Source organism: Bos taurus, chromosome 12 (assembly GCF_002263795.3).
Source record: "Bos taurus isolate L1 Dominette 01449 registration number 42190680 breed Hereford chromosome 12, ARS-UCD2.0, whole genome shotgun sequence".
Classification (NCBI taxonomy): Eukaryota; Metazoa; Chordata; class Mammalia; order Artiodactyla; family Bovidae; genus Bos; species Bos taurus.
In genome coordinates this window covers 47,792,531-47,819,777 of record NC_037339.1, presented here as the reverse complement: position 1 = coordinate 47,819,777, position 27,247 = coordinate 47,792,531, and the positions used below count along the sequence as shown (strand labels likewise).

At 39.5% G+C, this 27,247-nt stretch overlaps 1 protein-coding gene across 2 annotated transcripts; it reads right to left on the bottom strand.

Annotated features, from left to right (window-relative positions):
- Positions 1-1,001: 1,001 nt before the first annotated feature.
- KLF5 (KLF transcription factor 5) lies at positions 1,002-24,296 on the bottom strand. 2 transcript variants are annotated; one of them, XM_024999921.2, is made up of 4 exons: positions 24,202-24,296; positions 16,585-17,458; positions 15,510-15,569; positions 1,002-2,823 (listed from the first exon to the last, which is right to left on the bottom strand). In XM_024999921.2, exons 2-4 carry the CDS (start codon positions 17,444-17,446, stop codon positions 2,645-2,647), a joined length of 1,101 nt encoding a protein of 366 aa, XP_024855689.1. In that variant the 5' UTR covers positions 17,447-17,458; positions 24,202-24,296; the 3' UTR covers positions 1,002-2,644. The 2 variants fall into 2 exon arrangements, with proteins under 2 accessions (XP_024855689.1, NP_001077196.1); NM_001083727.1 differs by lacking the exon at positions 24,202-24,296 and adding an exon at positions 19,752-20,306.
- Positions 24,297-27,247: the final 2,951 nt, after the last annotated feature.

The window sequence follows — 27,247 nt, the reverse complement described above, 5'->3', positions numbered from 1 at the left end:
ACATGACTTATCTGTTGACAAGGACCTTGATCACCAGCTGAGTGTTTGGCAGGTTTTTGTAACTGTAAAGTGACCCCCCTCCCTTCCCTCTTGGCTATATTGTACTCTTTGTAATAAAGTCACTTTATGCAGCCTGAACTTAAAGAGTAGAGAGTTACATTCTACCAGAGACTCGATCTACAAAAACTGGAGATCTTTTCAGATCTCTTTCCGATTTTTTCAATCATTTATATTAGCATGGACTCATGGGTCCGTGCTAATAAAAAAACAGGATTGGTTACAATTCAATCATGTTTTATACTGCTGCTCTGACATTCCTGCATCACTGTGGGAATTATGACTGCTTACAGTCTTACGCTGTAAGATACTCCAGGTTTATTTTGTACATCCACTTTCAAAATCAGCCATGTCTCCAAGGAGCCCCAGTTCTTTTCACTGGAGGTGACACTAGAAGCCAAGGTGTAGGCTCCCAGGTGTATCGTTACTAGTGGTTAAAATCAATTTTGTTCTTTTGACAAGGAAAAAAAGTTTAAAAACCTTATTCTTGTTTTACCTCTGACAATACAACTAGGATATACAAGGAATTCTCTGACAGTCCAGTGGTTAGAACTCAGCTCTTCAACTGCTGGGGCCTGGGTTCAATCCCTGGTCAGGCAACTAAGCTCCCACAAGCCAAGAGGCGCAACCAAAAAAAAATTTAAACTAGGATATACAAATTACCTCCAGTGTCTACGGTAATGATCTTGAAAACATAAAATCAGTAATGTATGTGTGTACTGACCAGAATAGGGGAAATCAACATTCATGGAGTATGCCTCCCTTTATACTTTTGATATTGTAAAAACAAATTCCTCTCTTCCATGTTAAACAAATGTAGATACTGGTTCAAAGTGGGAATTACTTTATTAACTGTCTGCATTAAACAGACCCTTTTAAATAGTTACGAGAGAGCAATTTGCTCATTGTTTTTGCTATGGTAGGGGAAGAAGGCACAACATGAATCTTTTAGGCACTTTTTATTTTCAAAAAAAAAATTGTCGTTTATATATATAAACATTTCATTCTCTCAAAAAATTCTACAACTATACAGCTGTTTGCTCCATTATTTGCATAGGAAATGACCACAATACAAAAATAAGAGGGAAAAAGAAGCAAAACAGCAACCAATTTATGCTTTTCCTGTAAGTATGTTTCCACGTATAAACATTTTGAAGCCTCTTACAAAATATTTACACCATGTCATCTATGTACACGTTTTTAAGAGAAACTTTTCTAACAAACAAAACTATAATTTATCAAGTTATGAAAATTTTCTAAAAAAATTTACTATATTACCACAAAATAAATAAAGATAAACAATATTTTAAAAACAAAATTAAATTTTCATCTCAATTAAGACCCCTTTTGGCATTTTGCTTATTTATTCTGCCCTTTGGTTAACAGCATCAGTGTCACATTACTATTTTATATTGCATATATGTAGCACTTACTTCCTTAAGTTTTCAACATGTCATTTATAATTAAAGGCAGACACTGAGTCAGTGTTAACAATAGATTAACTAAACTGCACTGTAATTTAGGTAAAATTACTGTGTCTCACTGTATATTACATGCAAAGTCCACATAAATTGGCATTTAACCAATTGTACTGCACAAGCAAACATCTCAGTATATGAAAACTGAATCATAAATTCAACGTTTCCGTATATGAAAACTGCATCATAAATTCAACATTCCCAAGTGAAAACTACGTATATCCTTCTTTTCAAAAATGATACTGTTTAGCTTATTGTAAGATGTTTTAACTTTTGAATATTCTAACTATCTTTAAGCTCTTGAGTTCACAATTCATATAAAATGTAGCTTGTATTTAAAATAAACAATCCGATTTTAATCAGTGCATGAAATCTGCTTTTGAAGTTCATTTGAGTGATTTATTTCTACCTACCACAGAAATGAATTTGGTAAGGTTTTAAGAGGTATCTTACCACAAGTTCTAACTGTAAATGTATCCATGGTTATTTTCAAAAGAATTATTTATGATTTTTTTCCCCAAAAGAATCTTAGAAAACGTGTAATAAACTATAAAGCTGATTTGCATATTTACAAAATTTTGAATAGCAAATATAGGCAACTCATATAAAAAACAAAACAAAACAACACATTTGTTCAATGGCTATTTGTGAATTGCCAGGTATGCTGCGTATCTCTAGAGAATTATCTTGTATTGAAAAAAACTCTGATGTCAAGCAAAATCTTGACACACAATCCAGCTGTCTTCTTGTGCCCAACGGACTTGTTTGCTAAACACTGTCACATTAAATGGTGGTGCTTTGGGAAGAACACTGCAAGCACACCCTGCACGCCCAGCCCACGCTGAGATGGGGCTACCTGTCTGAGATGACGGCATCTGCCTGGGTCAAGCCAGCATATAGCAAGCATTCCAGATTCGGACAAGGACCAAACACTTTGGTATTAACACAATGTATTCCCTGTTTTCTCAAATATACAAAATATACATTTCCAGTTTTGTGTTTTCGTTTTCTTTTATATATATATAGAATTAATTGTGTGGTTTAAAATCTTGCCAAGTGAGCTGTGTGGGGCAGGCGGCGGAGGATGCACGGGCGGCAGCGCGGGCAGCTCAGTTCTGGTGCCTCTTCATGTGCAGCGCCAGGTGGTCGGAGCGCGAGAAGCTGCGGTTGCACACGCCGCACTGGAAGGGCTTGGCGCCGGTGTGCTTGCGGTAGTGGCGGGTCAGCTCGTCCGAGCGCGCGAACCGCCAGTCGCAGCCTTCCCACGTGCATTTGTACGGCTTCTCACCTGCGCAACAGACCAAAAGGGAGGTGAGCGGGCAGCTGGCAACCCTGGACAAGGCGGGTCGTGTTGTCTGCCAAGGGGCTTCTTTCAAACTCAGCCTCTACGGAGGAAGGTATGTGGATTCCTGATGAACTAGAAACTGCTCAGGGCATCTAGTGCAGAGAGTCACTGTTTTGCAGAATAGTCCTTAATTAAGTACTCTGTACTTTTGAAGAACGGAAAATGGAAATTTTACAGGGTGGGGGTGGGGGGGCGATAAATTAGGAGTTTGGGTTTAACCCATACACGAAACTATATACAAAATAGGTAACGAACAAGGATGTGCTGTATAGCACAGGGAACTGTACTCAATATTCTGCAATAACCTACATGGGACAAGAAGCTGAAAAAGAACAGATACATGTATAAGGGAATCACTTTGCTGTACACCTAAAACATGTGCTAAAACGAAATACTGCAAATCAACGGTACTTCCGTTTTTTTAAATTGTCTAAAATTCTCTTTAAACAATTTTTAAAAATACATGTGCAGGATGAATCAGTGCTCATATTTTGATGAGCACTGAACTGTTCCTGCACATGTAAATCCATGAGATGACTAGATGAGCTGGAGTGGCTTTACTATTACTGTGCCAATGTAATTTCTATACCAACCAACCCCAACTGAATCAGAGCGGGACTAATGGCTCTAAGGTGGGCAAGGGAGGAAGAAATTCAGGAGCTACAAGAAGGAGCTGCTCACATCACCAACTTAATGGACCACAACTGAGACCCTTTACTGCAACAAAGTGGTCCTAAAAGTTTCTACACTAGCCACTGTGAAATGCCAGCACATAAGCCAGTTCACTTAACACATGGCTTTCCAAAATGGACTAGCTCTTTGAAATTCCCTTCAGTATGCATATATTCACATCTTCCCATTTTTCAGACTGAAGCAAAACTACTCAAGATTAAAGCTGAATGGTGTTAAAGTTTTATGCATTTGATATTTAACAATTTTACCAGATCAGGAAGTCTGGTACCAATAACTTAACTGTGGTGTCATGCACATTTAATTTCCCTTTGCAATGCACTGTACCAGAAAGACTATCAAAATCATTCCATCAATGACTTGTCAAATGCATATTATATGCCAGGGACTATCCTGATTGCTTAGGATAAAACAAAAATGCCTGAACTCATGGAACTTATATATGTAATATATAAAAGCCTCTAATTCAATCTTCCTATCTCTCTTCACTTAAATAGTGAATTGACATCTGAGCCACCGCCCTACCCCTCTATCTGAGCCACTCCCCCACCCCTCTGTAATCTGTATTCTTCTTAATGTTGTCTAAAGTTTGCTAGTTGCTGGTAACCTTTCAAAACTACTCCATATTGACAGCCCAAAAGGATTCTGCCCACAGTGACACACAAAGAAATTCCCAGGTTTGTCAAAGGCCTTTGCTGTTCCTCACCACAGACCAGCTTCTGACTTCATCTAATTGCCCCACATCATTGTACATTTTTGATATACAAACAAAATTAATGTCACCTTTTAAAAAAATATAACTTATGATCCCTTCTCCAGGATATCTTCCCAACCCAGGTCTGCTGCACTGCAACAAGATTCTTTACCATCTAAGCCACCAGGAAAGCCCATACTATTTATAAGGCAGCCTTAATTCCCAGTTTTAGAATCAATTAATCCTATTTAAGATAGTGTATTCCTCTAAATAAACCCCCAGACCAAAGAATCTCTCACTAAGCAATCACTAGTAGTTCTTCTACTGATGCTTAACTTGGTTATAATTTTCTATGAATTTAAGATGAGAATTTGTGAGGTAAATTTGCATCTTCAAGTACTGCTGGCTTACTGGTGAGTTTTTTTTTAATTGAAGGATAATAGCTTTACAGAATTTTGCTGTTTTCTGTCAAACCTCAACATGAATCAGCCATAGGTGTACATATATCCCCTCCCTTTTGAACCTCCCTCCCATCTCCCTACCCATCCCACCCCTCCAGGCTGACACCAGAGCCCGTTTCAGTTTCCTGAGCCATGCAGCAAATTCCCGTTGGCTACCTATTTTACATATGGTAGTGTAAGTTTCCATCTTACTCTTTTCATACATCTTGCCCTCTCCTCCCCTCTCCCCATGTCCGTAAGTCTATTCTCTACGTCTGTTTCTCCATTGCTGCCCTGTAAATAAATTCTTTAGGACCATTTTTCTAGATTCCCTATCTATGCATTAGAATAGGGTATTTATCTTTCTCTTCCTGATTCCACTCTATATAACTGCTGAGTTTTATTTGAATAGCATTTGAATACTCTCAATAGCCAAACTTCTAAATTCTTTAAAATGTTTTCTTCTGCTGGAGAAAAGCCCACGTTGCTTTGAACACTGGTTACTTAGTACCACAGTGAAATTCAACTACCTTTCTCTGCCTGATTTAACAGGATCATATTCAGGAAGTTGTAAGATTATTCAGCTGAGGCCAAATTTTAAAAGACATTGTCCACATCAACCGAGATTTCCACAGTTTGTGGTTAATGTATTTTTGCTGTCCTGATAACCACTGTGACTCCATAAGGGTCACATAATTCATGACATGACTCCACAACAAAACCCCATAAGGACAAAGACAGAAGGCCCAGCGCAGCCCTCTGAATTTTGTACCAATTATTTCCCAGGGGGTTTCTCTTTCAACTCCTGGAGTGAGTATCCCTGAGCCACCCTTCCCTTCTCCCTCACTTCTGGTTCCAAACCAACACACAAATACTTTTTATGTTTTTAATTCCCTTTTTGGTTCCTATTGCTCCATTTTAAAAATGCACACCTCAACTTCCTGAAGTGTTTCTTTTCCCCCTGTTAGAATAAATTCAAAGAATTTAAGCTAATACACTTAAACCTTTTAAGTAACCAGAAATAAACCACTTTTCTTTTGCTTATATTCACGTATGTTTAATACACAGAAATGTCTTAATGCCAGTAGTAAATGTAGCTATCACTCTTGTTGATGTAAATCAAACAGAAAAAGGTTTTTTGCACACCCAGTGTTTGTTCTTGTTCCCTGTAAAAAATAAATCACCAAAACAAACGGGTTGGCTAAATACTTCACTGTCATTTAACGTGAAGAGAAAGTTATTTCTGATGTCTGAGGCAAGGGGAAAAAAAGTGCCTGATTTAAAAAGGAGTCATTCTAGTCTTTTGAATTGAATAATTAAATGGCAGGAGAACTGAATTTTCAAAGTTTATTTAAGAAACAAGGGACACTAGACTCTTTTTGTTCACTATTTTTATTGGCTAGGAAGCAATAAACTGCATCAGCATTTTTAAAAGTTTACTTTACTGATTGGTTGAAAAACGGTAGCCATGAAAGTTCCTAAAACAGTTGGGGTTTTGCTCTCAATTTATACGTATCTATAGAGTATTCAGCCAAGAATACTACCAGTTTCTGGATGTTAGTTATGGGGCCGGAGCTTTACCACAGAAGCAAGGACAACTGTTCCCCACTTGGGGCAGTTTGTACGGGATTTGTTCAAGTGTCAACACCGCTCAAGTAAAACATTGTAGAGGAAGCTGGTACCCAATTTCTGGCCAAATAAATAGCAGATTCAGGTCTTTCTTCCTCAGCCAGAAACACTATGCATAGTACTTCTGGGAAACCAAACTAACTTCCTTTAAGTTATTTCAACAGGATAGAGCTTTCAAAAGTTTAATTGGGTTTTTACAGAATCTCCTTCCAATACCACCAATTTAAAATATTTAGTTAAGCTCTTTCAACATCAACTGTATTTTTAAGTTCTCATGCTGTGGTTAATGTGAAACTTTCCAAAGACAAGAAGAAAAAAAAGTGACAAATATGTACAGCACAAAAAACAAGCTTCAGCTTTATCTCAAAGTGTAAACTTTCTCATCATCTTATAAAATTACCAGGACTCTTTTACTAGAAATCCTTAATCCTTTTTTTAAAAGAACAATGGTTAAATATACATATTGTCCATACTGATGAAGTCAATTAATGTTAAGCAAAACCATTACCAGGAGAAGGAAGGAGCAAGCAGAAACAGATACTGAGCACGTTCTGACTCAGGTGCTCATATTTCATTTATCCTCAACAACAACTCCAAGAGTTAGAAGCAGAACAATGAGGTCATGTTGAGAAGCCTGGCCTGCCACTTTTCCTCAATGTCCCAGTTATACCCTCCACTGGCAAACACTGATACAGGCGCTATATGAATGATGTAAGGAATACACAGGTATTGTTCACATTTATTTAAAGATTCTAAAGCCGTTTGTCCAGGTTACTTAACGACTAGCCTAATGGACTCAAAGCAGGCCTTAAATCTCAAGACTGTCTGAAGCATAGGACACATCCCAGCTGAGCCAGCCCCCAAGGACACCCACACCCACCTTTCAGGACGTGTGGACTTCTAAGAGCTGTCCTGTGCTGGGACTGACAATCCCCAAATACCACCTAATGATGGCTCTCCTTTAACCCTAGGCTAAAGGAACCCTAGGCAAAAGGAGAAGGGGACGACAGAGGATGAGATGGTTGGATGGCATCACCGACTCAATGGACATGAGTTTGAGTAGGCTCTGGGAGTTGGTGATGGACAAGGAAGTCTGGCATGGTGCAGTCCATGGGCTCGCTAAGAGTCGGACACGACTGAGCAACTGAACTGAACTGAAAGGAACATCAATGAGTTAGCAGAACATGTTTGCTAAGAATCTGAAAAGACTTTAGTGATGAATTTAAAAATCAGCTATTTTTTTTTTCTGTTGAATAAATTAAAAAATGACTTATGAATCTACCACACTAGAATGGGAAGTTTCTCTGCTTGGCTGAACATGTTCAATAGATTCACACTAAGGCCTTTTCCTAGAACGTTCTACATAGATTCTTCTAACAAAAGAAAAGTATCATAGATGGAAAATTTATCTTATTTATTTTAGGTAATATTTTTGTTACAGCAAATTTATATATCTGGTTTCCTTCCTGATGCTAAAACTAAATCCAATCAATTATATTTGATAGAGGTCAAAAATCAGAATTAAAGTCAATGCTTAGGAAACGAGAGTAATATGTACTAACAATCACAACCTGTACCAGGTGACTTGCAAAATGCAACGAATAAGGCTTGGTCTCTGGCCTCAAATAGCTTAACATCCATATTCTATTCTGACTGGTAAAATGGAATAAATTATTTCAATAGTCAATAGTGCGTTAGTCACTCAGTCGTGTCTGACTCTTTTGTGACCCCATGGCTCCTCTGTTCGTGGAATTCTCCAGGCAAGAATACTGGAGTGGATTCCCCTTAGCTTCTCCAGGGGATGTTCCCAACCCAGGGATGGAACCTGGGTCTTCTGCATTGCAGGCAGATTCTTTACCATCTGAGCCACCAGGGAATCCCCCCTTAATTCTTAGAATTTGAGTCCTTGATGCACAAAATGAACTCTTATTTCAGGAGGAAAATATTTTCATGCAATTCAATAATCATCAGATCTTTTCCCATCACTAGAGACTTAAGGAATTTAGATTCTAAAACAGTATGCTGCTGCTGCTAAGTCGCTTCAGTCGTGTCCGACTCTGTGCGACCCCATAGACGGCAGCCCACCAGGCTCCCCCGTCCCTGGGATTCTCCAGGCAAGAACACTGGAGTGGGTTGCCATTTCCTTCTCCATTGCGTGAAAGTGAAAAGTGAAAGTGAAATCGCTCAGTCATGTCCAACTCTACGTGTCCCCATGAATTGCAGCCTACCAGGTTCCTCCATCCATGGGATTTTCCAGGCAAAAGTACTGGAGTGGGTTACCATTGCCTTCTCCGTCTAAAACAGTATACATTCTAATAAAAGGTTTTAAAAAAAGAGAAGCATTAATACCAAGATTAAAGAAACTCATAGGGAAATATTAGATGTCTTTAAAAGCACATAAAGTAAGGTGATTTTGATTTGGCTCATTAGTTCATATTTTTATATATCTATATCAGTAATTTTCTATTAAAATTTTTTACTAAAGGTCACTGCAGTACATCTCCTATACTTGGCAACAAAAGGGCAGGCATTTCATTTCAAAGATTTTTATTGCTAGTATTTGCAAATGTACCTAATGTACATCCTGGGCTTCCCTGGTGGCTGAGATGGTAAAGAACCTGCCTGCAATTCGGGAGATCTGGATTTGATCCCTGGGTTGGGAAGATCCCCAGGAGAAGGGAATGGCAACCCACTCCAGTATTCTTGCCTGGAGAATTTCACGGACAGAGGCGCCTGGCAGGCTAGAGCCATGGGGTCGAAAAGAGCTGGACGTGACTGAGTGACTTTCACTTCACTTCACCTAATGTTTGATAAATGATTGATCTGTACTGGCACAGATACTGCTGAATGAAGGCTTCAAACAACTGTATTCTGCCTCCTTAACTAGCCATGAAAGTTCCTCAAACACAGAGACTGTCTTCTATTGCCACACCTCCTTAACATCCATATTCTATTCTGACTGTTAAAGTGGAATAAATTATTTCAATAGTCAATAGTGCGTTAGTCACTCAGTCATGTCTGACTCTTTTGTGACCCCATGACTCCCCTGGTCATGGAATTCTCCAGGCAAGAATACTGAAGTGGATTCCCCTTCCCTTCTCCAGGGGATGTTCCCAACCCAGGGGATGTTCCCAACCCTCCTCAGGCACCTTTGGTTAATCACAGTGTGTCCTGAGGCTGACCACCTTGGGAATTTTCACTCATGAAAAGGCGGGAAGGTAAAAGAGACGGGGAGGCATCTAGTGTAAGGCTACCATACTGTGTCTTTTTTTTTTTTTTTTACCATGGCCTCACCTGCAGCAGGGTTTTGCCTGGTTCCTTCTGCCAAGGACCACTGAGTGTTATCTGACTAAATGTGCATTTAGACAAGGACCGTACTTTTAAACTCTTCAGAAGGACATGTTCCGAATCAGTTTATTGTCCATCCTGAAGTTGTACAAGGGTAAATCAACTCTACATAAACAAGTTTTCTTTTCCAGAACTGGACTGGATTTGAGGAAAAACAAGGAACTGTGGAGCCCCTTGTGCTGGTCAAAGACACACAGAACAGGGGTGGGCATGCCACCCAAGGTGGCAGTCTCTACCCCAGCAGGACCAATCTCTAGGCACCTAAGCACCTCCGCCACTTCTCCTAAGTGTCAGTTGCTCAGTTGTGTCTGACTCTTTTCGACCCTGGACTGGAGCCCGCCAGGCTCCTCTGTCCAGGGAGTTCTCCAGGCAAGAACACTGGAGCAGGCAGCCACTCCTTTCTCCAGAGGATCTTCTCAACCCAGGGATCCAACCAGGGTCTCCCGCATTGCAGGCAGATTCTTTACCATCTGAGCCCCAGGGGTTCTGGACAAAAACATCCTCTATCACTGACAGTGTTAATGAAATACCAGTTCCTGAGTCTCCTGACACAAATATGACATTCAGATTCACTTTCTTGTAATAAGAACCCAAAGTAAAATTTTTAAAGAGTAAAGTCTCGGTGAAATATTTTACCTTTTTTAACCAAAAGGTAAACCAAAGGTAAACCAAATATTTTACCTTTTTTAACCAAAATAGAAAAATTCTATATTTTCATTTTTCTAGTACTGAATGAGTCCTAATTATCCTTTCCTTAAATTTGCACTTAACATGGTTATCTTGACCTGGAGATTCTTCCCAGCTCTAAACAGTGTGCATTTATAAAGTAGTCACAGGTATATTCTTCTGCCAGGATGTTTTTTAATGAAAGTTACCTATGGGGCACTTCTAAAACAGCAACTCACCTTAATCGGAGTTGTAAGAGATTCTTGGATATAAATAATACAGGCTGACAGAATAGGAATGCTGCTACAGAGATACTTGCTAAACTAGGACATTACTTTGTTTCTAATCTTTCACCTGAAAAGATGTAGGTCATCAAGTAAACAGCTACTACATTCTATAAAACTAAAAATATCTGCCAAAGTAAAAACCTTTGGTGATTAAAATATTTTACTTTTAAAAACATTACCGTCCTCACTATCTTCACAGCTAATTGTTTCTATCTCGACTTCAGCAATTCTATTTAGTCCATTTACGAACTATCTTCTCCCACTAATCTACAAAAACAGGGAAGAAGAGATTCTCTTTGGATTCTTGAAAAATCAAAAATGTCTGCTTAATCAAATTATACTTATTAACCTTCCATATGCTTTATCATCTCAAAACAATGTTTAATCAATTTCCTATGTAAATGTTTTTCAGATGAAAGAGCAAGTCCCAGAAGCAAAGTTAAACCTTTCCCGTGAGTCATTAAAAAGAAATTGTTTCTAAGCTTCTATGCTCATAAATACCTTTCCAGGCATCTAAATGAGTGCCTCTCTTATAGCTACTTTTTTTTTTAATGTTAACTTGAACTTCTCAATATAGAAAAATAAATTTCAAAGCTGCAAACAAAAATAATTTAAGAATGTCTAACTGGTAACACGTAACAGGCTAAATGGGATACTTTTCCCTGCAGTTTTCAAATATAAACTCAAAAATATCAGTTGAGTACTAATTTCATCCTGCAAAATTTTTTCACCCCTACCAACATTGATCTCTAGACACAAACTGCATGATCTCCACTAAGGCTATATACGTATATATGGAGACATATGTGTATGCACACACATATATAAAATCTTATTCTGATTTTAATTCTAAATCATTTTTTAAGGAAATTAATTCCTTTCTATATTTTTAAAAATGTTTTACCACTTCCCACAGTTCCACAAAAAAAGGAATAATTCATGTTCAGAACATTTTGAATGTTTTCTATTTGTGGGGAAGTGCTGCAAATGAAAATACCTTTATTATCAACATGGCCAGTATTTTAAAACAAAAATCTATACCTAAGACATCCAATGGATAGTAAGTGTAGAGCAAGGAACTAAATAGGAATTTATACCTAGGGATTTTTTAGTACACAAACTGACTAAAATCAACTGAGTAACAAATCTCTAGCAGAGATTATGTATTTTGAAGTACACACAGTACCATCTTAATATAAATGTCATTAGAAAAGTGTTCTACACAGGAAGTGAGGCAGCAGGTGGGAATTTACCCCTTTACAAGTAGTCTTGGGTTAGAAATCTTTCCAAGGCTTACTGCGAAATTCTTTCTTAAACAAGGAATCCCGAATACAGCTGTGAGATTCTAACAGGACAGTGCTTCACCCACGGTCCACTTGGTGTTATGTTATTTGTATGTTTCCATTTTCTTTTTTGGGGGTGTTTCCAACTGTCCTTCTCTTGTCAATCAGCGGCAGTCATTCTGGGATCATGTAGTCCACATGTAGCAACCTGGGCACAGAGTCTGGATCTAATGGCTACTGACGCCCAGTGTGTGTGCTGCTCAGGCTATGAACAACTGCTCACTTTCTGCCCTGCTCCAGATAGCTGCCAAATGACCATAAAACCTTACCATACCCTCTTTCCCCAACTGCTTTACCATATACTCCAGGGCTAAGTGCACAGCCACACATGTGACTAAAACTACTCAGATTTCAAACATCGGTATTCAGAGTGCACTGTTTGCTTTTTCAGAACTCTTTCTTTAGAAAGTAAGTACTTTTTACTAAAGTGTAAACAATTTTCAAAGAAGTTTCCACACTCAATGTAAAAGCAGCATTTCAACTCATGGGACTCAGGCATACCAAGAAACTAGCATCAGTTTCTTGCCAATGTGCTTTTTAAAATGCTGTTAAAAGGACAAATATTTTTATTTGGAAATATATACTTTGTGACACTGTTGCCTAAGGAGCCATACTTATTTCTAATCAGAGGTGCTATATATATATACACACACACACACACGTACACACACATATGCTAGAAGTAACACACGAACACTTCCACACAGGTAATAAGGATACCCCTATAGGCCAGTAAGTATGCTATCACATGTCAAGACACAGCATGCTTTTTACAACTTTTCCCCTAGAACAGAGGCAACATCAATTTCAGGTATTTTGTCTAACTATATAGAGCTTTGTATTACTTTTGTATATTCTTTCTGAATAAAGAAATCAAAATGTATAAACCTAGAAAACCTTGAATGCTATGAGACTTCCAACTGCTATTTTCTACCCTTTCATCTCGAATTTTTTAAAAAAACGTCGTTTGAGAAAGACTATGTCCTTATGTTCGGTTTATAAGTCAAGAAGCATTTGCAATCTAAAAATCCAGAATAAGCAATTAAACAGAACTCAGGCGTAGGTTGTTTCAATTGCTTAAAACATTTTAAAAACATAAGGTAACCTGACATTTTAAAGCAATTAAAATTATTTTCTAAAGAAGTCCTAGGGTCCTGCACATTCTGCCTAAAGTGGCAATCATTAAAAAATTTTTATATCAAAAATACAATATCAACATTCCCATATAAATTTTTAAAGTCCTCTAACAAAAAAAGCTAATTACATTGACAGAAGTTATTTAGAAATACCTGGGCCTTTAAAGGAAGAAGAAAAAAAAATACTTCACTAGCTTCAGATACATTCATTAAAAAACGACAGGGTGGGGAGGATGCAATGAGCGCGCACAGGTAATTTTCAAAGGCATTGTGTAGAAACTAAAAATGAGGAGAAAACAACCTCAATGCTCTATGATTACCCAAGAACGGGTTTAGCCAGATGAACAAGTCTGCCACAAACCCTCCTCGAGGCATCTGAAAGGCTATCAAACAAAACTTTATTAAACTGGATTACGGGGTCTCACTCATCAGATGTCAATGGACACACATTTATGATCGGGTGGAAAAGTCGATACATGGGATTCAAACTAGGCCTACATCTTCTTTTTAGTTGGTTTTTATCTTTTTCAGTATAAGCATCGTTAAGACAACCCACTATTAAATTTCCCTGCCAGCAGGTCAAGTTCCAGAATCCCAGGTATAAGCATTCTGAGCACTAAACCCTGCCAGGGGTTGCAAGGCCATTTAGATATGCCCTGACTACATCCCGGCAATAAGCAGTTGATTGCATCGATATATGGAATCAGGTTCCTCTTTATTAGGAGACTTTAACCTCAGGAGAAACATTGTTTCCTCCTTCCTATCTCCCATTTCAAGGACTTTCAAAGGAGAAAAAAAACAGCTCAAAAGTTCTGAAGTTATTTCCTCTTCTCCTTAATCATAGTTCAGGTAAAAATCCATTTTCAATGTTTCTTCCTAAATATATAATGTATATCCTATAAAAGGATAGTTTAGTATTTCTATAGAGACTGTTTTCATGGTCTTGTCATTTGTATGCTGAAAACTTCAGATTGAGTTTACATGCTAAATGGGTGTTTGTTTAAGTATAAATATAACTTCTACTTTGGGATTAGGAGATAGCCTTTTGTCTCTACCTAAAAACTTCAGGTTGAAACAACCCACTGCTTTCACTGATAAATGCAGGAGATGTCTTTTCTTTAAAAGCAATTTCTCAGAAAGCCCTGGAATCTACCACATTGTCGCCAACACTATTTAGATTTTAAGTAGTATTTATCACTGGGATATCAAGCAATACTTCCCAATGCGCATATGAAATGTCTGCAGCCATGTTCCTCTTTGAGCTCTATCTCAGCACTGACCTTTGTTCAAAGGCTTTTACTTTTTAATGCAGCAGTTAGAGATAACTACTTCATTTATCAAAACTCAATTTCCATAGTAACATCTAGCCTGGGGAGATTCAAGTCCTCACACTAATCCAGCAGCCCATTCAAAGGAACTGTTGAATACTTTGGTTTCCATAGCAATGATGGAATAAAACATTTTGCTAGGTCATTGCTTTTATTAGCAAACTTATTCTCTGAACTTTAGGTTAAAGCTGCATTTACGGAGAGGAAAAAAACACAATCACTTTGTATAGGTTCTTTCCTTTAGGCCTATCTTTTTAAGAAAATCACTAATGGTAACCACCCATAGTTTTAAAAATACTTTGGGTATTTGGAGATTTTTACAGCTTGCCACCACCTAATTTCGTCCTCAAATAAGTTCTGATATAAAGTTTTGAAATTAAAAAGCATTTTAAAATGAGTGTATAGATCTGACAAAGTTTTTATAAAATTATAGGGCTAAACATTTTAAACACAGATGAGATATTAGCTGGAATAAAGTCTCTCCAATGTATAATATGGACTGGGGTAGAATGTAAAATAGCTTTCAAACCATGACCCTAGTTTTGCCTGATTTTAGTATTTTTCAATTTCCAGCCCACCTTTTACCAGCAGGGAAAACATGCTAAACACAGATATTTTAGGCTCAAGGTGAAATTAAGATAATTTATTAAGCAATTACGCTTTACCTGCTAAATGGAAAAGGCTTTAGTGTTTGATGTAGTTTTATAGAAGCCAACTGATTTGTTACGGAGGGAGAAAATGAGTTACATTTTTTTCCTTCAAGATAGGAATAGCAGTGCCATTAAAGTTTTAAAATCCATTAGTAAACATTGTTGTTTATGTTTGGGAGCAATTAATTCTATGTGAGGTGACAGGGCAAGGCCTTAATGAGGGAACATCAGCCTTCCTGGAACCAAACTTTTTTCACTGAACTGAATTTTGAGCCAAGCCAGTGCTGAAAAAGGTAAGCCATTAAAAAATAAAAGTTGACAGAAGAAAGAAGAGATCAAACATGTGCTGGCTTTTAAAAGGATGAATACCACTTATACTATTTACACAACTCACAGAATTAACAAGAAAATTACATACCAGTATGAGTCCTCAGGTGAGCTTTTAAATGAGAAGACTTTGTATAAACTTTTGTGCAGCCTGAAACAAAGGAGAAGAAGAACAGCGTGTCATTCTGGAGATCCTTTTGAAATCTTTACATCTGATGATTCAGTGTTTAAAATCGGGCTTTAAAGATGAAATCTCTCATGCAAGGAGATATTTGAAGCTTCAGTTTTAAGAGATGTTTTAAAGCATACTCCCCTATTACCTGATTAAAGGTATAAAGTGATTTGCTTTATGTTTCACTTTAGCAGAAAGAGAGCAGACAATCAAGCCAAACTACAAATGGGAAATCTATGTTTATACCAGTAGGTGCTTTACACTAGTAACACATACCTCAGTGATTTAAAAAATTTTAATGGCTCTAGAGCTGACAATGTTAAACCATTATCCAAGATGACTGCAATTTTCTGTACTCCCACATTTCTTGTTTTTTCATTTAGTATGTCATGTCATATCATGTACCACAGTCAATAAATTATACCCTGTATTAATCATAAACTAGCTTATGCCAGCAAGTTCCAGATATATTTATCACAGTCATCAATTTATATTTTGGACCACATATCTCATTCAAGAAAGAGCATATGCTCACATGCTATCAGAACCAACCTTGAAATCTATTCTATAGATGGTCTTGTCTTGCACCAACCCACTCTTCATTGCCACCCCTTCTTTTCCCCTATGTTACTTAAGTAATTCCTTTCCAGGTTACTTCATTTAGAATTAAGAACTCCAATTTAGATTGCTACAGTAACAACGTAAGTGTAGCAAGACTCTCACGTATTTAACATTAAAAAGAAAAGAGTCCAGTAACTTTTTTTCCCCATAATATTCCAAATTTTTTTTTTTTACTATATCAAATAAGCACAAAGTAACTAAACAGTTACTTGGGTAAGGCACTGGAGACTGGGATGCGACAAGAGCAGAGCAGGTGAATTTTTTTAAATGTCAACCACTCCTCTCCCATGTACAGCTGGAATGTGAGGTGGAAAATGGCACACATGAACACACTAAACACACACAGATTCTTCAACCAGGCAGGATCACATACCTGGGTAATCGCAGTAGTGGATGCGCCGTTTCTCCAAATCGGGGTTACTCCTTCTATTGTATCTGACAGGCTGGATGTTTTGCGAAGTAACTGGCAGGGTGGCAGGTAAATTTGGATTATGAATTGCCAGTTTAGAAGCAATGGTAGCAGCATAGGATGGAGGTGGGGTTAAATTCTGAAGCATCTCTGCTTGTCTATCTGGACTTCCAGGCTCTGAGCTTGGTGGTGACGGGGGGAAGTAAGTGGCCTGCTGGGGAAGAAACTGACTTGGCATGGTGTATGTGCAAGGGGGCATGCTCTGGAATTGCTTCATGGCGGTCGGCGGGACGGCGGAGGTGTGAGTGTTAAGGCCTGCCATGGCGGCCGACATTGAAACGTTAAGAGTGTCCATTACTGCTGTCTGGTTGGTAGAACTGGGCATATCTAGATCCGGTGTATTCAGGAGCTGGTACAGATGGCCCTGCTGGGGAGGGACAGAAAGATGAAGGTCTGGTGTAGGAAGTTCTTGTTTGATGAAAATATTGTTCACCTCTGGAGCTGCGGTCTGGTGGGAGCTGAATATGCTGGTGAACTCAGGGAGGGCCTGGGTTGGGGCCGGAGGAGGGGCTGTCGTCTCACTCTGGTGGCTGAAAATGGTAACAGGTTCTGTCTTGATGTGTGTTACACACGGTCTCTGGGATTTGTAGAGGCCAGTTCTCAGGTGAGTGATGTCAGGGAGGAAGACGTTCATGTTGATACTGTAAGGTAACCCTTCACTGTCAGTGAAGAACTGGTCTACGACTGAGGCACTGTCTCGTCTATACTTTTTATGTTCTGGAATTATAGAAACTGGAGGAAGCTGAGGTGTCAGGTACTTCTCCATTTCACATCTTGTCTAAAAAAGAAGAGATAGAAATATGTATAATCCGCCCAATTCATCATCTCGGGAAGAACAAACTGCTTACTAAAAATTCCCAACAATTCTATGAAAAGTACCAAGGCAAACTCCTCTAAGTGTTGCTTATACACCTATCAGGTTTGTCAACTGTGTAACAAATGGGTCACCAAAAACCTTACGAAAATGTGTATAACAAGTGTTTGGTAGAATCGCACCCAGTCAACCCCAGACAAAAACTGAAAGAGACAAATCAAGAAGAAAAAGGAAGCAAAGAGAAAAAATATTCCTTTCTGATGCAATAATAAAGTATATTTTATCATCACTCATATATAAGCAGGATTCTCTGCTCCATTACAACTGAAAATACAGTATTGTAATAAGGCCAAATTATCTCTATCTTATTCATGTCATATAGGTAAATCCAGTGGTTGAAAAGGGAAAAAAAACCTCAGTAAACCTTTATGGTTAAGGTTAATATTGCAAAATTTCTCTCTTTTTTTTTGCTTGGGTAGATATTGCTGAAATAGCTAATATAAAACATATTCTTTGGCTATTTAAGTGCCTTTTCCAGTTTACAGTTCAATGGAAACTTAAATACTATGTTTTGAGCAAAACATACTATCCACTGAGAGAACCAACCAACTTCTCCACCAGTTTGATCTAAATGTTGATTTTAATCAGCAGATTCTGTAATTGGTTAATATGATAATGAAATGTTCCTATTCATATCCCTATCTAAAACAGATCTTTAATTACCTAGGGGAAAACCATTCCTTTGGTAGAGTGGTGCTAAAGGGCCGTGGGTGGAGAGGCTGCTAGTAGCCAGCACAGTCATCAGCCAAACATTTACCGTGTCCTTCTCAGTGGGCCAATGCTACATTCCCCCTCACTCTGTAAAAAGCTCAGTCATCCCTTATCCTCCTGCGTCTTCTAAGCAGCAAACTGACAAATGCCCACATGGTTTTAAAATGGTGATTTTTCTTTAGGACATAATCTAGCTTGTAATTGGTCTCTTCAGTCTTCTGTAACTATCATCTTTCCTAGTGTAACACAAACTTCTAAAATTTTTAGCACTGAAAGGAAATTTCAACAGAAACACATACATACAAAACAACACCCCCAAGTAGATGCTCACAGAATTATTAACCGTGGCATTTTAAGAAGTGAATAACATTCTTTTTTTTTTTTTTGGCTACTACTTAATTTCAGCTATCAGACCCCGAATCATTTTGTGTGGATACATATTCGGGTTTCCCGCAAAGATACGATTTAAAAATAAAACCGCGCTGGTCTTGTGAGTCACATCTCTGACAAATGCCGCTGCCCTTGCACAGCACGGTGACACTCGCAGACCCCCGGAGCAGGAGCTGGGTATAGCGAATACACAGTATACCAAGGGGGTATTAAATGAGGCGTCTTGAAATAAACCGAACTAAACCCTTTCGTGCGCTTTGCTCCCATGGTGGTTAGTGGTTTCTGATTTTAGCTCTTCCAGCTGTTTGCATGTGGGTATGTTTCCAATTTTTTTTTTTTTTTTCCCTGGGACAGGCTAAAAGTCCCGGGAAGTTTTTTCTGGGCTATATGACTCCCTGCGTGGGCGAAAGAAACAGGCGGTTGCTCTAATTCGGCTGCCGGGCAAGTGTAAAAGCCAACTGCCAGCTTTCAACGCGGCTCCGGGAGGAAATTTACGCGCAGATGAAGAAAACAACACCTCCCGGTCCTTCTTTTTTTCCTTTCTTTTCTAAGGAAAAATAAGCGCTCCAACACCACCTTAGATTTTCTAACTCCCGTTGTCCAAAGGAGCCCTACGATCGCGTCTAAAGCAGGTTGCACCAAGCGATATTAAATTAGCACCCCGAGGGGCCTCCCTCCAACACCCCCCCCCCCCATTTGCGTTCCCACTGAATCCGGGACGCCGTGGGTCGGGACAGCGGGTGACCTCTAAGGCCAGGGCAGCGGGAGGCCGCGGATTTAGGAGACACATGGAATTGAGGTCCGGCGTGAGGAACGAGCTTTCATCCCCCAAATGGTAGAAAAACAATTAAGGTGCGCGTGAGCACCAGTTCCCTGCTGAACCTTTCCCGGACAGAGCAGCCAGGGAAGACTCCCCATAGACCGGGTGCCCCCACCAGGCCAGGAGGGCAGGGCGGGGCTGCCCCCCAACCCTGGGCCGCGGTGCGCCCCGACGCGCGCCCCAGCCTGGAGCGGCCCCTGTCGCCCGCGCGCCGCAGCGGCGGGACACGCCCGAGGCCCGGGAGGGAGGCGGAGGGAGGGGAGCGGCTCTTCCTACCTGGACCAGCTCCTCGGCGGGCAGCCGCGGGCCCGCGGCGGGCGGCGGCGCCGGCTGCGGCGGCGCGGGCTGCGCCTGCGGGTGGTGGTGCGGGTGCTTCAGCTCTTCGCCGGAGAAGAGCGCCGCGTCGCGGGCCGGGTTCGCGGCGCCCAGCACGGGCTTGAGCTGCGCGAACACGGGCTCGTCCTGCGGGGCCGGCGGCTGGGGCACGGGTCCCAGGCGGGCGCTCATGGTCAGCACCCGCGTAGCCATGGGCACTCGGGGGTGGGGAGGGCGGTTCCGGGCGCGGGGCGCGAGTCGAGCGCGCTTCCCACCTCGCCCACGCTGTTCGGGTCGGCGAGCTTGGCTCCGGACGGACCCCTCAGCTCACAAGCAGGCGCGGTTTTCAAAGGCGCGCAAGAAAAGCCAAACTCTTCCGCTCCGCCACGCGTAAACGCCGACGTCCACCCGGCGACCACTTTCTCCCGCCCCGCCCCACCGCGCTCCCTAGCTCCCCGGAGTCCGCTCCCGCCACTGCCTGTCTCCGCGAGCGAGCTGCTAGCGCGCGTACCTGCCCCGCGACTACTGACACTTGACGCCCGCCTCTATTTTACCCAACTCCGGGGAGGCGGGGCCAGCCGGCCAGACTGGCAGCGCTCCGACAAATCTCGGGGCCCCGAAGCTGGCCGGGCCTGAGCGGCTAGCCTATGAAAAGGGAGAAGCTCGGCTCAGAGCCCCGCCTCCGCCAGGCGGACCGCACCCCTTTCGGGCCACGAGCTTCGCGCGCAGGGCGGCCGCGCAGTTTGTACACAACCTCTCTGACAGATTGGGCTGGCGGAGACGGGGGCGGAGGGAAAACGAGAAGCGAGTGGAATCTGGGGAAGAGAGGGAATTCGGGTGGAGACGTGGAGGGAGATCTCTTCGGACTGTTCTCTGCCAGGATTAACGAGAAAAAGAGTTTTGCACGCCTTAGGTGTTGTGCAAGGACCTGAAACTCGCAAGTTGAAACCTAGAAGGCAGCTAGGTGGGGGCGCTAAGGTTTTGGAGAGTTTTGTTTAATGAGCATGTATTTTTAAAAATACAAAATGTACTTTTCTTTAGCGCAAAACTAGGGGCGGTGTGATAAACATTTAAAAACAGCTCTTGTCTCTGTGTATCTTTAGCAGTGAATAAATCCCTTTAGCAAAGCAAATTTGGAATGTCCTGAATAAAAGGTTTAATGGCAGGTATTTTTTTTTAAGTCCTGGCATAAAAGCTTGTTTTTTTCCCTTGCAGTATTTAAATGGGTAGGAGAAGTTTTCACACACATTTCAACCTCGTATCTGGTATGGAGAAGAGAGAGATGGGACACATGAATTTTGAAGTTTTTAATATTTACACTGTTGACTCTAGCCAAAGCATGCAATCTAATTTAAGCACCAACGATTTAATGAAATGTATTTAAATAGACATTACATATTTGACTTATTTTTGCTATCACTGTGTGTTCAAAAAGTGGAGTTTAATGTTTGCAAAACAGAAACGTAGCACATTTACCTTACACCGTGGCACCTACTTCTACGAAAAGACAACCAAAGAAAGTCACAAACGTTAGACATGCAGCAGCTCTGAAAACTGGGAATCCAAACTTATCGGAAAGTAAGACCGAAAATATATCACTGTCCATTTACTGTGTTATAGGGGGAAGGTGAATTTTGCCAGCAATCACCTAAGGAACACTTTCCTTAATCCTTAATATTCTTAAACATGATTTTTATCTGGCGTTTTGGGAAGCCATAACACTACACTGCAATAAAAATGCCTGGAATATTACTACGTATGTACATATGTTGACAGCATACTATATACCATTAGACATTTTTACATCTACATCATCACTTCACCGTAAAGCAGCTTTTCCAAAAAAAAAAGTGTTCTTAGGAAAATGTTCTCCTCAAGGAGTGAATCTATCAAAAGATGTGGACCTCTTAAGTGTGTAGATTTAAAAAATTAATATACACAAAATGTTATAGGTGTTTATTATTAGAAAACAAAATTATGCTGTAAAATATGTTTTCTCCTTTTCATTCTGTTCTTATTAATGATTCATTTTTATAGCTGTGACCACTGTTTTCAGAGAATGGTTGATGACTACTTTCATGCTACCAAAGGATTATTTAATGTGTTTTGGCAAATTTTTTCCAAGCAAACAATCCCACACTATCCACCTTCATCTTTAAAAAGTTGCCCTGGGGGAAAAAAGAAAAAAACTTGCACTGATTTTCTCTAATACTGAATCCAATTAGGTAATTAAATAATTTAGAAACAGATTATAGAATTGTTATGGGATTTAATATAACTTAAAAAAAATTGAACCTTAAAAGATTTTTAGTGGTTAATGCTACTAACATGATCGAATCTGTGTCATATAGATAACGCTTAATAGAACTTTTATATTCTTTTTAACTTTAAATCTAACTTAAATTTAATATAAGTTAGCATCTATTTATATTTTAATTTGTTTTTAAGCCTATCTAGACCTTTCCTTTTATCTCTCTCTGTTGTTCTTGTTTTTTACCAGAGTGTCAGTGGCCTATTATTTCAACCTAAGCTTTCACTGCAATAAAATCCAGTTATTTTACTGGAAATGTTTCTATATTTCACACCATTTTTTGACATATTTTCATTTACAAAAGTGTTTCCAATGGGGAAAAAAAAAGCCTATTTGATAAACTTTTAATACAATATATTTATAGTCCTTTAAATTTTTTTCTTATTTCCAATTTTCTTAATGAATATAGATATGAACCTAGCTATGGTTGGGTTCAAAACATATTTATAACAGAAAAGCTGAATACAGTCTTTTTTGCTCAAACACAGTAACATTTATTTAAATTTCATCTCTGACAGAAGGATTCATGAAATAGGGCTGCCACTTTTAAGTAATGGTTTCTCTGAAATACCCAGCTCTGTAAGCTCACAGAAAATAACTAGCTTAGCACTGTACAATAGTACGGAAATTGGAAAGTAATCTTTTCAGAGACATTTGCTATGCGGTTCTGAACGTATAAAAGACATGTTCAACCAAGCTTACTTGCTGTTGCTGTGAACACAAATTATCCAGCAGCAAACCTGCTTCTTCGACTTAACCAAAAGGGTTAAAACTTGATAAATATTTTTCAAATGTTTCAGGTTCTCCATTGGCGTGAAGCCAGACAGTGTGAATGGACAGATCCTCAATTACTTTGAACTTTCTAGTTCTTTGCATTCTTTCCTGCTTAGTAGTGCTGTACCATTAGGGAAGATAGGAGAAAACAAAAAACAAATGTCAGGTTTCAAAAATCAATTAGTGGCCTGGCAGCGGTGGTTAACTGAACTGTTCCAAAACAGAGAATTCAGAGGGAAAGAAAGAGAAAAAGTTGAGTCGTCAAGTTAGGTAGGAGGGTAAGCATAGAAGCAGCGTGCATGCTTCAGTCCTTAGTCACTGGGCAACACAGATTTAGTCTTAGAATAAACCCTAAGTGTCACTATCTTTACGGGAATAAATATGCCTGAATGTGTGGGGGTTGCGCAGGCAGTCAGCCATGGGGGAGGGGGGGATTTGAAGGAGGCAGTGGGGGAAAAAACGGATAAATAGCTTCTGAATGATGAGATGAAAGAAATATGAAACTATCACTAGGGTAGTGTTCATAGGAAGACACGGCAAAAGAAATATCTGTATTCAGTAGTTTGGCCAAAACCTCAGGGAGAACTTGAAATTAAAGGATCTTATTTTTGACAACACTTTATTCACTTTGGAAACTTGATAGAATATTGCATTTCGGTAAAATGAGTGAAATTTCTGAGTGATACTGAGCGTGACACTGATACTGAGCATGATACAGAAAAAGCATGACAGTGAATAAAAAAAATGTTTTTTTTTGGTAAGGGAGTAAATTCTCCTCTAGGGTAGGATTATTCAATTTAAAGTGACTTTTCTTGATAATCATTGACTGTCCGCCAAGTATTAGAATATGTATCAGTAGAAACAAAGACATAATTATTGTCCTATATTACACATTTTTAATCTTTTCATTAATGACAACTGCTTGAAATCACACATAAAAAAAAAAAAAGTCATTGAGAAAAGAACCCAATAAACAGAAGATTCAAATGAGATTAGTCAAAATTCAAACCATTTTTACTCAAAAAACTAAGACACCTAGAAAAGATGTCCATTCCTTTTGTGATGAAACAATATGTAATTTAAATAAGATTTTATACTTCTTTCTGTATAAATTAGAGTGGTCTTAAGAAAAACACTTCATATTCTATTTTTTTTTACTACCTCAATCCCAGTTCTTAAGAAATTAAATTTTATATTTAAATTTGGATTTAAATGTGTTCTTCCTGAAATATTTCATAAAACTCTTAATGTGCACTTATTCCTAAATGTACTATAATTTATCCTATTTTTCAAACTCTAGTAATAGAAAAAAAAACAATATTTTACCTTTTGGGGGCACTGGGATTGCTTTTTCCACCTTGTGAGTATAATAAGCAGACAAATGTAAATGCCTTGAACCAAGTTACAGGCCAGGCATACTGTAGCTTAAACTGCACCGTATTTGAATTCTGACTCTAAACATGATAGGAAAGGTCAAGAGAGAAGTCCTGAACTGAAGTAGTTACGCCAAACAATCTTTTAGAACATTAAGGAGGCCACATCAGCAGCATCACAATGAGCGGTGTTTTGAGCCAATTGCTGTTCATGTGATGACAAAGCCCTAATGGTCCTAGGCTGAGAGGCACTCATAATGCACGCTCAAGTGAACTCTGCACAGGGCATAAGGAAATACCCCTTTGGAGGCTCATTTGTAAATGAAATGTGTAAAAGGATGGTGCTAAGACCAGTGCAGACTCTTCATGCCTTCATGTCTATCCACTGGTGATGGTTAGGTAAATTAGTGTAACTTCTGAAGAGCACAGCTGGACAATAAGTTGAACAAGGCTACAATGTAAACAACCTTTAAAACAATAGATAAATCCCCCTCTAGGAAATGTACTACACAGTGGAAAGACCTCAGGTTGCCCAACTATAGGAGAGTAGTTCAATAGTATATCCATATAGTGGCTACTGTTCTGCTACCCAAAATCATATTATTAAAGGATATTTAGTCACATGGAAAAATACTCATGTGAAGTAAAAAAAAGTTAAGAGGTTTTTATAAACACACACCCAAAGATGAAAGGAAAATACAAAACATGTATGCATTTTGGTGGCTCTCATTGGATGGTGAAATGATGGGTAGTTGTACATTGCTTTATACTTTAGAATATTTTCTAGATTTCCACACTTGTCATGTATTTTGGCAATACATGTTTTTAATAAAAATAATAAATAATAAAATTATTATTATAAATTATAAAAATTATAAATAATAATAATAAGAAGAAGAATAAATGTTTTTAATAAAAACATACATAAATATTACCTCTATACCATTGTTTATTGCAACTGGAGGTGAAGATCAAATGATTTTCCGTTTGAAACCACCAAATACTGCCACAACTTGTCAACACCCTGTGCTGGGAAAATACGTAAACTTTCTTAATTAAGCCAGTAGATTTTCAGGACTCACTGCAGATTAAAGAAGCTGAAGAGAGATTACGAGATTTGAAGTTGGAAAGGGAGAACCTGGAGATGTTTTAAATATAAATATAAATTAATTCACTTCCTAAGAGATCAATAAGACTTGTATAATGATTTACACTCAGTCATTTCGGTATCTCATTTTACTTTCTTGCTTTGTTTTCCCTTATTAAATTAACTATGTTATTTACAGTGTTTTGACAAAATGCTTAGTCTCTCAAAGTCCATATGCATCTTTGAAGAGATATTTTTGTGTTTTGTTTTGTTTGTTTGGTTGGTTGGTTGGCTGTGCCTCGGGGTTTGTAGCATCTTAATTCCTGGACCAGGAATTGAACCCAGGGACACCACATTGAAAGCCATGAGTTCTAAACACCGGATTGGCAGGGAATTCCCATTTTTTGTTTTTGCTTTTTAATTTCAAAATATAAAGATGATACAGAATGAAATAGTTTCCAATGGGATGTTTTTTACTATCTAAGAGTCTTATTTTCTTTACTGGCAAGTTATTCAAAAGTAATTCCCAAACATGCTTTCTGGGAACTAAAAATTAAAGTCACAGGGAGCCTGGTGGTGGTCTCAGAACTTGATATTTTAAACATTTCCTATGAATAATTCAATAGAGACCTGCTTTTAGAGTTAAGGGCCTACCACCCCCTGCTCCATCCTGCCATCATGACCTAGACTCATAAGTAAAACACACACACAATCCTATTCTAAATCATCCAGCATATCATAGGTGCCTGAAAACAGTTACTGAATACCCTTCATGTGCTGAGCACTGTTGTAGGCCTTGGAAATACAAACGTGGGTAAGACACAATCTTAGCATCATCCATAGGTATCCCTAAACATCATAGGTAACCACCACCCCACCCCACCCCCATCGTCCTCAAATATGTTTCATTGCTTCTCTTGCTGAGTAAATTGGAGTCTAAACTCTTCAGTGTGGGACTTTGAAGTAACCCCAGCCGATCTTCCCAGCCTGGAATTTCACTTTGCCTCCTTGCCTCTTCTCCCAGGAAACTTAGGCTCTAACCATAGGGATTCTTTGTCATTTCCCAAATGCCCAACTGTAATGCCTGTCTTTGACCACATGTACCACAAATCACAAGCTCAGCTAAAACCCCACCTCTCATCCAAGGTCACTCCACATGCTCCAGTAAAAACTACCCTCTCCTGGATTTCTTCTCTTTCCCATTAGGTTCGATTCTTGAGTAAAGCACCGCCTACCATCTGACTTGAATCCATCTCTCCTCTCAAGTTGCATGCCCCTATGCACAAGACACAAATGGTCTTGTCTTTTGCCCCATGTGATGTCTCTGAGCACAGAGTTCCACATCAAGGAGACCACCAGTGTTTGGTGAACTCAATTTTATTCTTATAAACATAAAAGGTAAAATCAAAAGTAAAGTGTGGGACTTCCCCGGTGGTCCAGGGGTTAAGAATCCACCTGCCAGTGCAGGGGACATGGGTTTGATCCTTGGTCCAGGAAGATTACATATGCCACTGAGCAACTAGCCAGTGCGTCACAGCTACTGAGCCTGCACACCTAGAGCTTGTGCCCCCCCAACAAGAAAAGTGTGATGGCACCCCACTCCAGTACTCTTGCCTGGAAAATCCCATGGACGGAGGAGCCTGGTAGACTGCAGTCCATGGGGTCGTGAGGAGTCAGACACGACTGTATAACTTTCAAGTAGACAACCTGAGCGACTTCACTTTCTCTTTTCACTTTCACGCATTGGAGAAGGAAATGGCAACCCACTCCAGTGTTCTTGCCTGGAGAATCCCAGGGACAGGGGAGCCTGGTGGGCTGCCATCTCTGGGGTCGCACAGAGTCGGACACGACTGAAGCGACTTAGCAGCAGCAGCAACAAGAGAAGCCATGGCAAAGAGAAGCCGCATACCGC